The 14,374-nt window shown below is 43.1% G+C and overlaps 1 protein-coding gene across 1 annotated transcript in view; it reads left to right on the top strand.

The window, feature by feature from the left end:
- The first annotated feature begins 362 nt into the window (after window positions 1-362).
- pskh1 (protein serine kinase H1) overlaps window positions 363-14,374 on the top strand; it is a 49,693-nt gene continuing 35,681 nt past the window's right edge. Inside the window, exons 1-2 of the mRNA XM_078544167.1 lie at window positions 363-503; window positions 823-1,850. Coding sequence (XP_078400293.1) covers window positions 909-1,850 — 942 coding nt within the window. The 5' untranslated portion in view covers window positions 363-503; window positions 823-908. The remainder of the gene's footprint in view (window positions 504-822; window positions 1,851-14,374) is intronic.

Genomic DNA, 14,374 nt, shown 5'->3' with positions numbered 1-14,374 from the left:
GTACCTACACCACATGGCCTGCAGCGGCTCAAGAAGGCAGCTCACCACCACCTTCTCAAGGGCAAGAGCAAGTGCTGGCCTTGCCACTGGTGGCCACATCCCCGTGAACGAATAAAAAAATCCCCGAAACGTTAACTGATTTCTTCTCCACCGATGCTGCCAGACCTGCTGAGTTTTTCCAGGTAATTCTGTTTTTGTTTTGGATTTCCAGCATCCGCAGTAGCTTTTAGCTTTTTGTTTTAAAAAAATCTCCTGGCGGGTCGGCAGGGCGAATGATTGACATTGCCATGACAACCGCTGTCCGATACCCGGAAGTGACGCCATTCCGTCGGGAGCGTGAGGTCATCGAAAGTTCAGGAGGGTTTGGGAGTGTGCGGACCGCGAAGGAACAGTGTCGCTGCGGCCCGACATATGAGGCTGGGATGCTGCGCCTGGCACCGGCGGTGAGCGGGACAGGGAGAGCAGCCGAGCTTGCTTGGAAAAGGGCGTCTGAGCCGAGTCAGGTGAGGGCCGTGCCTAGATTGGGACGGCGTTTACTGGGAAGGGGTCGCTCGGACAAGAGGAATTCGCCGCTCAAAGCTTTAGCTGGGGCTGGGGAGTCAGAGTTTCATTAGTTTATCAGGTTTGCCCCTCGCTTTTATAGCCTCACATTGAGCTGAGCTTATCTTTTAAACTTTTCATTATCGTATATTTGTAGCTGTCGATCTCTTTAAAATAAAAGCCAGTTATTGGCAGCTTTGAAGAATATTCTTTCTGACTTGCCAGTTGCAAATATTATATTAAAAGCAGTTTGAAATTTGTGCATTCTTTTTCTTATTGTAGGGGAAAGGTCAAGGTACAAGTGGATGAGGAAAGGGAGAATAATGAAAGGACGAAATGTCTTTTTGGCTCACTAACAACAAAAAGTGATGGGCTGTGGGACAAGCAAAGTGCTGCCCGAGCCACCTAAAGATGTCCATTTGGATCTAGTTAAAACTGTGGAGCCATACACTGGTCAACACAGTGATAAGTACAAGCACTTTATTAAATATGATGCCATCAAGAGTGGCGGCAAGACAGGCCAACCACCGCCTCATCAGACAAATGCGTACCAACAAACTGGACACTGGGACCAGCAGAATGATCCTAGGAGGAATAAAGTGGCCAAATACCGTGCAAAGTTTGACCCAAGAGTGACTGCAAAATATGACATCAAGGCACTGATTGGTCGAGGAAGTTTTAGTCGAGTGGTCAGAGTGGAGCACAAAAGCACTAAACAGCCTTATGCAATAAAACTGATTGAAACTAAGTACAAAGAAGGCAGAGAAGTGTGTGAATCCGAACTCAACGTCCTCAGGAGAGTGAGACACACCAATGTCATACAGCTCATTGAAGTATTTGAGACTCAAGAGAGAGTGTATATGGTGATGGAATTAGCAACTGGGGGTGAACTTTTTGACAGGATCATAGCCAAAGGCTCCTTTACTGAAAGAGATGCCACTAGAGTGCTGCAGATGGTTCTTGAAGGAGTTAAATATTTGCATATACTAGGCATCACGCATAGAGACCTGAAACCTGAAAACTTGCTGTACTATCACCCAGGTGCTGACTCCAAAATTATGATCACAGATTTTGGATTAGCAAGCACTCGAAAGAAAGGTGATGACTGTCTCATGAAGACTACCTGTGGCACCCCAGAGTATATTGCTCCCGAAATCCTTGTGAGGAAGCCTTACACAAACTCTGTTGACATGTGGGCGTTGGGTGTAGTTTCCTACATTTTGTTAAGTGGAACTATGCCCTTTGAAGATGATAATCGTACACGATTATATAGACAGATATTGAAGGGTAAATACAGTTACTCAGGGGAGGTAAGTGGCATTAAAACAGTGCATTCTATAAAAATGTTAGAAGTAAGAAAAATCACAGGAAATTACATGCACGGTTACATTTGTATTTCGTTTAGTGATTTCAATATTGTAATGAAGCCTTTTTTTTGGGATTTTCAGTCTGACTTCCTGATGATCTGGTGCTCATTCCACTCCACAGCAAGCAGCATTAATGATCTCAAAACTATTTTCTGTAGTGCTAGTGAGTTTTTAGATTTGCATTTGTTGCAGGGTGCTTTGCAAAAAGCATATTTTTTGATACAGTTCCAAGAACCGAGCATTGAGGAGATCAAGGCATTGAGGGAGGTCCATTTTTGTGCAAAGTGTCTCTTCTCCATTTAGAAAGGAGACAGAAGTAAGCTTGGGATCAAAAATCTTGTTACAATTAGAATGTGTATCACAATTCAGCTTCTTAGGGCAGAATTTTCTCAGCCCTTTGGAGGGTGGAGACAGAGGCGGTGGGGGCAGGAAATTTTTAAAAAAGGTGGCAGCTCCCCAACATGTGCTCCCTCTTCATGCATTTCCCAGAGGCAGGAGCGCAGTGGTAACAGCAATGCACACGGCAATGGCGGGCAGATTAAGGCAATCATTGATATAATTCGCAGGAATTTCTCAAATGGGCTGCAATTTTACCAAAGGCACATGGGACCCCATTTTGTTTGCAGCTTGCCTACACACAGGAGGCGAGAGCAGTGCGGAAGGTCAAAGTGCCATGCGACGAATATCAAGTTTTAACTTTGAAGGACCAAACTGGCAATTCTCTGGCCATGGCTTGCAAATGGATTCACCTCCGCCGGGGATGGGGCTGGGTGGGGGAGATTGGCTGTCAGTCACTTCATCATTATCATGCCTCCATCTTGTGCTGCCCTCTCACACCATGCAGATCGCAGCATACACCCCATCACAGTGCGGCTAATGGCTGTCCCTCACTTAGGGTGCTCTGATAGACACCCCCATCTTCTCAGCTCACCTGTTGCTCTTAATTGGACAGTGAACGCAGAGGTAGGTTAATAATTGGCTGCCTCCCATTAAATTAAGCCTGTGAATGCACTACTGAAACACCCTGGGTTGCTATATGAAAATGGCCCTGACGTGGGGTTCTTGATGCTCACGGCACAATTCAGCCCTTAGTATTATTTAACTGATTAGCAGTATTCAATTCTTTGTTCTTTTTTGAGCTGGCAACCAACCTATTTGCTGTGTCCCAGGAGGTCAGTTTGGGCAGGCGTGTAATTAACCAATTGAAGGGTCTGTTTTGTTTTTAGTTTGCTGTAATTGTGCTGTTTGTTAACCAGTTTAGTTTTACTATTAAGGCTAAACTCCACTTAAAGGAGTACTGTTTATAATATGAAAAGAAAAACACAGGCAATTGTTTTGCTATTCCATTAGACACATTGGCCTGGATTTTGTGGTCAGCGACGAAGGAACAGCTGTGCACTTTACCGACAGCTGCCCATGCAGTTTTCCCTGGCTTTAATGCACAGACTTGCTCTAATCCAGCATCTTATTCAATGTAAGCCGGGCAAGAAACAGTGAGGCTCTTCGACCAGTCAGATTGAAGAATCCTCATTTCGCCAAGCAGAGGATAAACCAGGAAATATTAATTAGATTTAAATCATGTACAGAATGAAAAATAAAGATTTTGAAATACAGACTCGATTAACAGATAAAAAAGAAAAACAATTTAAATTGGAATTCAACATTAATTATCTTAGAGTGAATGAGACTATTTTGGAGGGGCCAGATGGCTTGTTTGGCAGTAATTATCACTACTGCCTCTTCTTCCTGAGGTCAAGTCCCTGGCGAGGGGAGGCGATGGTAGAGGTATCATCGCTGGACAAGCAATCCAGAAACCTAGGGTAATGCTCTGGGGTCCTGGGTTTGAATTCCGCCACATCAAATGATGGAATTTGAATTCATTAAAAATCTGGAATTAGAAGTCTAATGATGACCATGCAATCAATGATGGCTGTTGCAAACACCCATCTGGTTCACTGATGTCCTTACCTTGTCTGGCCTACATGTGACTCCATACCCACAGCAATGTGGTTGACTTTTAACTGCCCTCTGAAATGGCCTAGCAAGTTACTCAGTTGTACCAAACCGCTACAAAGTCTCAAATAAGGAATGAAACCAGACAGACCACCACAGACCTAGGCACCAGAAATGGCAACGACAAACTCAGCCCTGTCAACACTGCATGATCCTCCTTACCAACAACTGGGGCTAGTGCCAAAATTAGGAGAGCTGTCTCACAGATTGGTCTAGCAACAGCCTGACAGTCATTCTCAAGGAATCATATCTTACAGATAATGTCCCAGACACCACCACCACCATCCCTGCTGGTGAGACAGGACAGGCCCAGCAGAGGTGGCAGCACAGTTGTATACAGTCGAGTGGGAGTTCCCCTCGGAGCCCTCAACATTGACTCTAGACCTCATAAAGCCTCATGGCATCAGGCCAAACATGGACAAGGAAAGCTCCTGCTGATTACAGTGTACTGCCCTCCCTCAGCTGATGAATGAGTGCCCCTCTATGTTGAACACCACTTGGAGGAAGCACTGAGGGTGGCAAGGGCGCAGAATGGACTCTGGGTGGGGGACTTCAATGTCCATCACCAAGAGTGGCACGGTAACACCACTGCTGACTGAGCTGACCTAAACCTAGACTGGGTCTGCAGCAGGTGGTGAGGGAACCAACAAGAGGGAAACACATACTTGACCTCATCCTCACCAACCTGCCTGCCACAGATGCATCTGTCCATGACCGTATCGGTAGAAGTGACCACCGCACAGTCATTGTGGAGGCGAAGTCCCGTCTTCATATTGAAGATACACTCCATCATGTTTTGTGGCACAACCGCAGTGCTAAACGGGTTAGATTTCAAACAGATCTAGCAACTCAAGATGGGGCATCCATGAGGAGCTGTGGGCCATCAGCAGCAGCTGAATTGTATTCGAACACAATCTGTAACCTCATGGCCCGGCATATCCCCCACTCTACCATTACCATCAAGCCAGGGGATCAACCCTGGTTCAATGAAGAGTGCAGGGGGGCATGCCAGGAGCTGCACCAGGCATACCTAAAAACGAGGTGTCAATCTGGTGAAGCTGTAACGCAGGACTACTTGTGTGCCAAACAGCATATGGAGCAAGTGATAGACTGAGCTAAGCGATCCCATAACCAATGGATCAGATCTAAGCTCTGCAGTCCTGCCACATCCAGTTGTGAATGATGGTGGGCAATTAAACAGCTCACTCGAGGAGGAGGCTCCACAAATATGCCCATCCTCAATGATGGGGGAGACCAGCACATCAGTTCAAAAGATAAGGCTGAAGTGTTTGCTACAATCTTCGGCCAGAAGTGCCGAGTGGATGATCCATCTCGGCCTCCTCCGGCGGTCCCCAGCATTACACATGCTAGTCTTCAGCTAATTTGATTCACTCCTCATGATATCAAGAAATGGCTGAAGGCATTGGATGGTGCAAAGGTATAGGCCCTGACAATATTCTGGCAACAGTACTGAAGACTTGTGCTCCCGAACTTGCCTCGCCGCTAGCCAAAGCTGTTCCAGTATAGCTACAATGGCATCTACCCAGCTATGTGGAAAATTGCCCAGGTATGTCCTGTGCACAAAAAGCAGGACAAATCCAACCCAGCCAATTACCGCCCCATCAGCCTACTCTCGATCGTCAGTAAAGTAATGGAAGGGGTCATCAAGGGCGCTATCAAGCGGCACTTAACAATAATCTGCTCACTGGCACCCGGTTTGGGTTCCACCAGGGCCACTCAGCACCTGGCCTCATTACAGCTTGGTTCAAACATGGACAAAAGAGCTGAATTCCTGAGGTGAGGTGAGAGTAACTGCCCTTGACACCAAGGCCTCATTTGACCGAGTGTGGCATCAAGGAGCCCTAGCAAAACTGGAGTCAGTGGGAATCGGGGAAAATTCTCCACTGGTTGGAGTCATACCTAGCACAAAGGAAGATGGAGGTCAGTGATCTCAGCTCCAGGACATCACTGCAGGAGTTCCTCAGGGTGGTGTCCTAGGCTCAACCATCTTCAGCTGCTTCATCAGTGACCATCCTTCTATCATAAGGTCAGAAGCGGGAATGTTCGCTGATGATTGCACAATGGCCACCATTCGCAACTCCTCGGATACTGAAGCAGTCCATGTCCAAATGCAGCAAGCCCTGGACAATGTCCAGGCTTGGGCTGACAAGTGGCAAGTAACATTTATGCCACAGAAGTGCCAGGCAATGACCACCTCCAACAAGAGAGAATCTAACCATTGCCCCTTTGCATTACCATCACTGAATCCCCCACTATCAATATCCTGGGGGTTACCATTGACCAGAAACTGAACTGGACTAGCCATATAAATACAGTGGCTACAAGAGCTGGTCAAGAGGGTAGGAATCCTGCGATGCGTAGCTCGCCTCCTGACTCCCCAAAGCCTGTCCACCATCTACAAGGCACGAGTCAGGAGTGTGACGGAATATTCCCCACTTGCCTGGATGAGTGCAGCTCCAACACTCAAGAAGCTTGACACCCTCCAGGACAGAGCAGGCCACTTGAATGGCACCACATCCACAAACGTTTACTCCCTCCACCACAGATGCACAGTAGCAGCAGTGTGTACCATCTACAGGATACACTGCAGGAATTCACCAAGGCTCCTTAGGCAGCACCTTCCAAACCCATAATCACTACCATCTAGAAGGACGAAGGCAGCAGATAGATGCCCTTGGAAGTTCCCCGTCCAAGTCACTCATCATCCTGACTTTGAAATATGTGCCATTCCTTCACTGTTGCTGGGTCAAAATCCTGAATCTCCCTTCCTAACAGCACTCTGGGTGTACCTACACCACATTGACTGCAGCGGTTCAAGAAGGCAGCTCACTACCACTTCTCAAGGGCAACTAGGGTGGCAATAAGTGCTGGCCCAACCAGCGAAGCCCACATCCCGTGAGTGAATTTTTAAAAAAAATCGCTGAACCACGGCTAAGTGCTGTGATTGTTTTCCTACAGGTGAGGCAAGGAGGCAGGGCCCAAGTTTATCTCAGCCGGAACTGGGATTGAACCCCTTGCTGTTGGCGTTAATCTGATCCGGACGCTAACCGCCTAAGCTAACTGGCAAGTTATCACTTATCACACCATTAAAAACATGCTTACTCCCAAACGCATCAGCCCAAACTTTATTTTGCCCGTTTTAGTGTGGGCAGGTGGGCATGACCACATCATGGCACAAAAGTTGCACGCAGCATGTGCTGAAATCATAAATGCGATATGCATGCAATTCTGGGCCTGATTTTTGACAACAAATGAACAAAGGCACCACGATTTGTATTCTTTGAAGGGTAGCTGGACCATCTTTAGGTAGTGTTGTGCAGACTATTATTAAATTTATATAGCAGCAAATGCCAATCTTTAATTCCTAATTGGGCGTGAAATACCACACTGATAATTCCCTGTAAAATTAATGAAGTCATCAATGAATGGCTGACTCAGGTCATACACTAAGACTTTGTTTACTGAAAACAAGATTGCAATTGTTTCTTTTTGCACAATCCCCAATGATATGAGCGTCCTCTCCTCATAGTGACAGATAAGTGTATGGTACCATAAGATGAATCATAAACTCTTCAATTTCACTTTTAATTCAAAAAATATCTAGGTGTTAAGGATGAGCCTCTGAACAATAGTATCAGTGTACTGTAAATATTTATGAACTGCCATTTAGCCGCACTGCCATTTTAAAGTTACTTGTTTTCTTGAGTCTCAGTGATGTTTAAAATATTTATTGAAATGACTGACTTTTTCTCCTAGTGGAGTCTGTATTTCGAAATTCTTCCAAATTTTTTTCCAACTGATTTTACGCCAAAATAAAACCTAAAAAAATGCATGCAAGGGTTTAAAATTGTCAATAAAAACTGACTTTTGTGATCCAGGGTGGTAGAAACTGGGAAGTGAGATCCCACAAGGATCAGTGCTAGGACCCTTGTTCATAATTTATGCTAACAATCTGAACTTTGAAACTGAAAACAATTTTGGAACTTGTGAACAACACCACATTTGGGGATTGTGTGGGTAGTCAATACTGAGGAAGAGTGCAACAAATTACAAGAACACGTCAGTAAACTTTGCAAAATAATAATAAGATAATAATATAACTAGCAAATAAATTTCAACACGGAAGCGTGAGGTATGAATGTTTGGTAAGAAAAATGAGATTGCATTTACTCGGAAAATAAGAATTTAAATGGGGTGAAGGAGCAAAGGGACCTGGAGTACAAATACACAAATTACTGAAAAGAGCAACTCAGGTTAATAAGATCATTTGGGAAACAAAACAGTAATCCATGTAGTCGGGTTTTTTTTAAAGAGGGATAGAATAAGAAAGTAGCGAAGTTATGCTAAACTTGTATTAAACCTTGCTTTGACCACATTTGAAGTACTGTGTGCAGTTCTGGTTGCCATATTATCAAAAGAATAGAAAGGCACTGAGGGTGGAAAAAAGTTTTACAACGATGATATCAGAACTCCAAGGTTTCATCTACATGGAAAGGATGATCAGGCCGGGTGAGTTTAATCTTGAAAAGAGAAGACTGAGGGTGATCAAGGGTTATTTAATAGGGGCATTTAATATTATGAAATATTTTGATAGAGTAGGCACCGAGAGAGTGTTTTCACTTGTGGGGAAGAGCAAATCCAGAGGCCATCAATATAAGATAGACACCAAGAAATCAAAAAGGGAATTCAGAGGAATCTTCTACCCAAAGAGTGGTGAGAATGTAGAACTTGCTACCACAGGGAGCAGTTGAGGTGAATAGTGTAGATGCATTTAAGGGGCAACTGGATAAGCATATGAAGAAGGGAATTTTTTTAATTCACTCAGGGCATGTGGGTGTCGTTGGCAAGGCCAACATTTACTGCCTTTGAGAAGGTGGTGGTGAACTGTTGCAGTCCATGTGCCCTAGGTACTTACAGCGGTGTTATGAAGGGAGTTGCAGAATTTGATCCAACAGCATGAAGGAATAGTGATATAGCTATAAGTTGGGATGATGTGTGACTTGGAGGGGAACTTGTAGGTGGAGCTATTCCTATGGATCTGTTGCCCTTGATCTTCTAGGTGGTAGAGGTCGCTGGTTTGGAAGATGCTGTCAAAGAAGCCTTGGAGAGTGCACCTTGTAGATGGTACACACTGCAGTAATGGTGCATTGGTGGTAGAGGGAATGAATATTTAAGATGGATGGTCCGGTGCAGTCAAGGCTGGTTGCTTTGTCCTGGATGATGTTGAGCTTCTTCAGTGTTGTTGGAGCTGCATTCATCCAGGCAAGTGGAGAGTATTCCATCACACTTCTGACGTGTGCCTTGTAGATGGTGGACAGGCTTTGGGGAGTCAGGTGATCACTAGTCACAATACCCAATCTCTGACCTCTTGTAACACAAGATTTGTGTGGATGGACCAGTTAAGTTTAATAGTGGGTAATGCTGATAGAGTTAGGTGAGAAAAGGTGGGAGGAAGCTCAAGTGGAGCACTGGTGTGGATTAGTTGGGCAGATATGTGCTGTATATTCTATGTAATTCTGATTAGCATGTTGCAGTGGTTAATTATCTCTTTAATCAGCTCCCTGCTTTTGAATTACATTATTTTTTAATTATTCATTTATGGGATGTGGGTATCACTGACTAGGCTAGCATTTATTGCCCATCCCTAAATGCCCTTGAGAAAGTGGTGGTGAGCTGCCTTCTTGAACCACTGCAGTCCATGTGGTGTAGGTACACCCACAGTACTGTTAGGGAGGGAGTTACAGGATTTTTGACCCAGTGACAGTGAAGGAACGGTGATTTATTTCCAAGTCAGGATTTGTTTGTACTGAACCATCAATATTATATAAAATAAAAACAGGCAATACTCAAAACACTCAACAGGTTGGGCAAAGTCTGTGGAGAGAAAAACACACTGTTAAAGATTCAGGTCAATAATCTTTCATAAGAACTGGGAGAAGTTAGATGTTTAACAGTTTATTAGCAAGTACAGAATCAGGGAATAGTGGGGAAGAAAGAACAAAGGACCCTGTGATTTGATGGAGGGCAGGAGTGTACAAATGACAAAAGGGATGAGGGTGCAAGGCAAAAGATGTGGGAATGGGACAAGTAAACAAACAAAGGATGAGCCGAGAAGAGCTGTAAATGTAACAGCAGAACTGTTACCATCATCTGCCATCTAAGAAAACGGGAACAGCTGTTCTAAAGCTGTTGAACTCGGTGTTGATGCCGGGATGGTGTAAAGTGCCTAATTGAAAAATGTGGAACTGTTCCTTGAGTTTTTGTTTTATTGAATGACAAGCTACCTTTAAAGAAAGAAAATATTGTTTATAGAACTGGTACTGGCAGGAATCATTAAAGCACTATCTAAAGAGAGTGATCTGCTTTGATCCGTTTTGACTATACTTGGCATAGCAAATTATTACATGTTCTGAAGTAATTCTGTTTTAGAAATGGTTTGTCTTCACTATTTCATGAGGAGGTTTTGTGGCTATTTACCATTTTTTCCTTCAGTCGATTGTTTGATCGTTTAGATTTTTTTTGCTGATAAATTTATTCCACAACTGAGCACGAACTGTACAGATCCTTCCTGAAATAAGCTCTTCTTCAATTGCAGCATTTGAAATGCAAGTTCATTCTATCTCAAGTGTAAAATGAGGACATTATTTAATTATTGTAACCTGCAGAGCTCTTAAGCACAGAAGATGCTTCATTACTTCCTCTGTCTTTTTTAGTAAAGTAACATTCATCTCTCTAGATTTTATCTATGTTGAAAATCCCATTAGCTAGGATTAAAATAAAAAATAATGGGTACATCCAGAACCTTAGCTTCTATCTTAGTGGCGATTAGTTTAAATTTCTATTTCCCTGTCATTTTGGAATTCAGAATTTATATATATTCTTAACCATTTGAGACCACTGTTGAGTTTTAGGCCCGTTCCTAGTTTTGATGCTGAGAAACATCCAACATACAAACGGTCTTTGCCATTTGATGTGATAAATAGCATAGTTTTGACGAAACTGTAAATTTCAGATTGCCTCCAATGATTTATTCAGGTAAGTTCATATTTTACTAGAGTTCCCCAGGTTGATTTGGCAAAGTTTAATGCAGAAATATTCTGTTTATGTCAGCCTGGGGCCCACATTTTCTCATTCTCTTAGGTCCTTGACAGTGTAAACCTGTGCATCATTTTCCATTCCTTTTGCTTTGAATTGTGCGGTTAATTATATTTTCTCTCTGGTATTTAAGTGGAGTGGATGGTCAGTAAACAAATTCCTTAAAGTGCAGTCTTTTAAAAAAAAATGTTACCTCATCAATTTTCTCATCCTCGCCTGAAGGCATTGGTTCCTCACAGGGCTACTGTTCCACATGTGCTGATTGCTGTGTGGGGACAGACCTTCCTGAGTCAGCTGCACTGACTTTTCAACTATAACATATGTTATAGTTGCATTTGTTTAATGAATTTCACTCCGAAATTAGCTTGTTAATGTATAGAGGAAGCAAACTAAGTTTTTTTAACATTCAGAAATATTTAATACACATCAAAAGATGAAGATGGTGTCAGTGTGTGTCTGTTGCTCAATGATTGAGCAGAATTTTTACTTTTCATGCACTTGTCCCCAGCAAAACCTGCACTGTTGTCCATCCTTATTATTTCTCCTGGTACAGCCCCATCTTTGCTCCCTTAAGTCCGAGATACACAAATGAGTGTACCTGATGCAGTATTGATTAAGTCATCCACATATAATGCGGCTTGACCTAATCAAGCTCTTTCAGGCCTTGCTGGCCTTTGTTAAATCTGTTCTCCATTCCACCATTACCCCGGAGGGCAATGATCATCCTAGGCTCCTTTTCCCTACTACTGAGTCTTTTATCTGCCTACTCCATCTTCTCTAACAATAAATTTGAGGAGCCCATTGTTTTATTGTCACCAAAGATCAAGACAATTTGTTCAGCTGCTTGTCACCATTTTCCCTTGTCCCATAGGTCAGTCCCCCTCTTACCCTGGCCTTCCAACCCCATATCAGCTTTTCATACCTTCCGTATAGCTTTCTTTCCCCTCCACCCTCACTCCCTGTCAAAGCTCAGCTCACCCATATGACTTATCTCCTGCTCCCTTGACCTTAGTTCCGCTAAACTCCTGACTATCCAGCTTCCTTTCATGTCTGCTCCTAGCTGACATTGTAAATAGTTCTGTCTTGTCAGGCACTGCCTCATATACTTTAAAGACCATTGTTATCAGCCTCCCCTCCATTCCTCTGCCTTTTCAATTCAGCTCCGTCTCCAAAACTCTATCCTTTCCAAGGCCCAACTAGCTTTATGCCCATCTGTCCCAAAGCTCTCCTTGAATCTACCAATTCAGCATCAGTGCTCAACACAGCATGGAAGTACCCATAGACACAATCACAAATAAGCCATTGGTGGCAATGGTACATTATCCCTCATTAACCTCACTGCAGCCCCCTCTATGATCGATCGTATCACCCTCTTTATGCCTGTGCTTCATTGTCTATCTCAGTGGGAAAGTCCTTGTTTTGTCCTACTCGTAACTTTTTCCAACCTACGTGCTGTTTCTTGGCAACATCATGTGCAGACATTGATCAACTTCCACCATCCAGCACTGACTTTTCACCAGCTGGCCTACAGTCATGTTTTACGGTGTGCGCGCCAACAGAAATTCTTTTATTCAAACTGTCCCAAAAGACCTCAACTGTCAAATTTTTTACTTCTTTCAAACTTTCCTTTCTACGACAAGCTGAAGGGATTCAAAGCCCAAACTCTATGTCAACCAGTCACCACTAACTGAATTGCGTAGTCTCCTGTTGCCAGCTATTTAATCTTGTAGGTTCTCTGACAAAGAAGCAAGCCGTTCAGATTTATTTCCTTGCTTTATAGAATGTGATATTCTAATCACTGTTGTCAACATGATATCCCTCATGTCTACACATTGTTTTGGCAAGAATGCCAAGAATGTTGGGTGCAGTTCTAAATTTGGGATGATCTATCATGTTCAACAGTTTAGATACTAAAGCTGATGCATAGCTCATGTCCCAGTACAATATCTCTCACAACTGGTTAAAGAAATTTCCTTTGATAAGGTCCTGGAGTGATCTTTTTCTCAAGTATTTGACCATAAAATATCCCTTGTCTTTAATTTAAAAAATGCACTGGTGAAAATATGTAACTAGCTGATTTTTCTAATCATGTTTCAGCTCTTAGCTTGACATTCAGGGACCTTTTACTGCTTATTGCTTTTGATGGAGTCGTGAGTATTACTGAGACTAACTGCCAAAATGAAGTGTTGAGTGCACCGTGGTACATGGGTGATTGTGCTGGTCGGCAAACCAGTTATTAAAATGCAATGATTTTTTTGATGGCTATAGGATTAGATCTTTGCCTTAAAGTAGGGCTTTTAAACATATAATTTTGCATATTTTCAGATTTTAAAAAAGTGCAGTTCATTGGGAGTTTTACGTAAACCGTAAATTGTAAATTAACTTTTCAGCTAACCTTTTATATGTTGGGCTGTTTCTGTATTTTATGACAATTGCACATAGAAACAACTAAACATGGCATAAACATGATGGCAAGATTCTCACGTCTTTAGCCCTTGGAAAATAACTGAACAGGTTTCATCATGTGTAAATCAATGTGTTATTATGTGTCTATTTGTTTATTTTCTGCTCCCCAGCCAAAATCCTGATTGAATATTTTCCTAGGACCTTTTATTCTTACACTGTACACATCCCTACAAACATTGATTTGTGCAGCATGGAGTTTGGAGATTTGTAGCCCTGACAAACTGGGCAAGTTCCTGATCAATTCGCCTCATGTTATGGATTAGTAAAGAAATGAGAGCAGACTACTTTCTTAATAAAAATAAAATACTGCGGATACTGGAAATCTGAAATGAAAATAGAATATGCTGAAAAAACTCAGCAGGTCTGGCAGCACCTGTGGAGAGAGAAACAGTTAATATTTCGAGTCCATATGACTCTTCATCAGAACTCACTTTCTTGATTCCAAGATTACTTTTAGTTCCACTGGTTCATAACTCTTGGATGGGGGGAAAGGGTGGTAATGTTGTGGTAAACGTAGTGGTGATGTTGCTGAACTAGTAATCCAGAGACCCAGGTTGATGTTGTGGGGACATGGGTTTAAATCCCACCATGGCAACTGGTGGAATTTGAATTCAGTTAATAAATCTGGAATATAAAGCTAGTCTCAGTGATAGTGACCATGAAACTATCATCGACTGTCATAAAAACCCATCTGGTTCACTGTGTCCTTTAGGGAAGGAAATCTGCCATCCTTACCTGTCTGGCCTACATGTGACTCCAGTCCCACAGCAGTATGGAGTAAGGCTGACTGAAGCGTGAGTCACACAAGGCTAGCATTAATAGAGGACTGGGAGCAGATTTCTTGTCTGTCTTAGTGCCAGGGAAAATGGAGT

This window comes from Cetorhinus maximus, chromosome 6, assembly GCF_964194155.1.
Source record: "Cetorhinus maximus chromosome 6, sCetMax3.hap1.1, whole genome shotgun sequence".
NCBI classification, from domain to species: domain Eukaryota; kingdom Metazoa; phylum Chordata; class Chondrichthyes; order Lamniformes; family Cetorhinidae; genus Cetorhinus; species Cetorhinus maximus.
The sequence above is the reverse complement of the archived record's forward strand: the minus strand, read 5'-3'. Positions and strand labels throughout refer to the sequence as shown.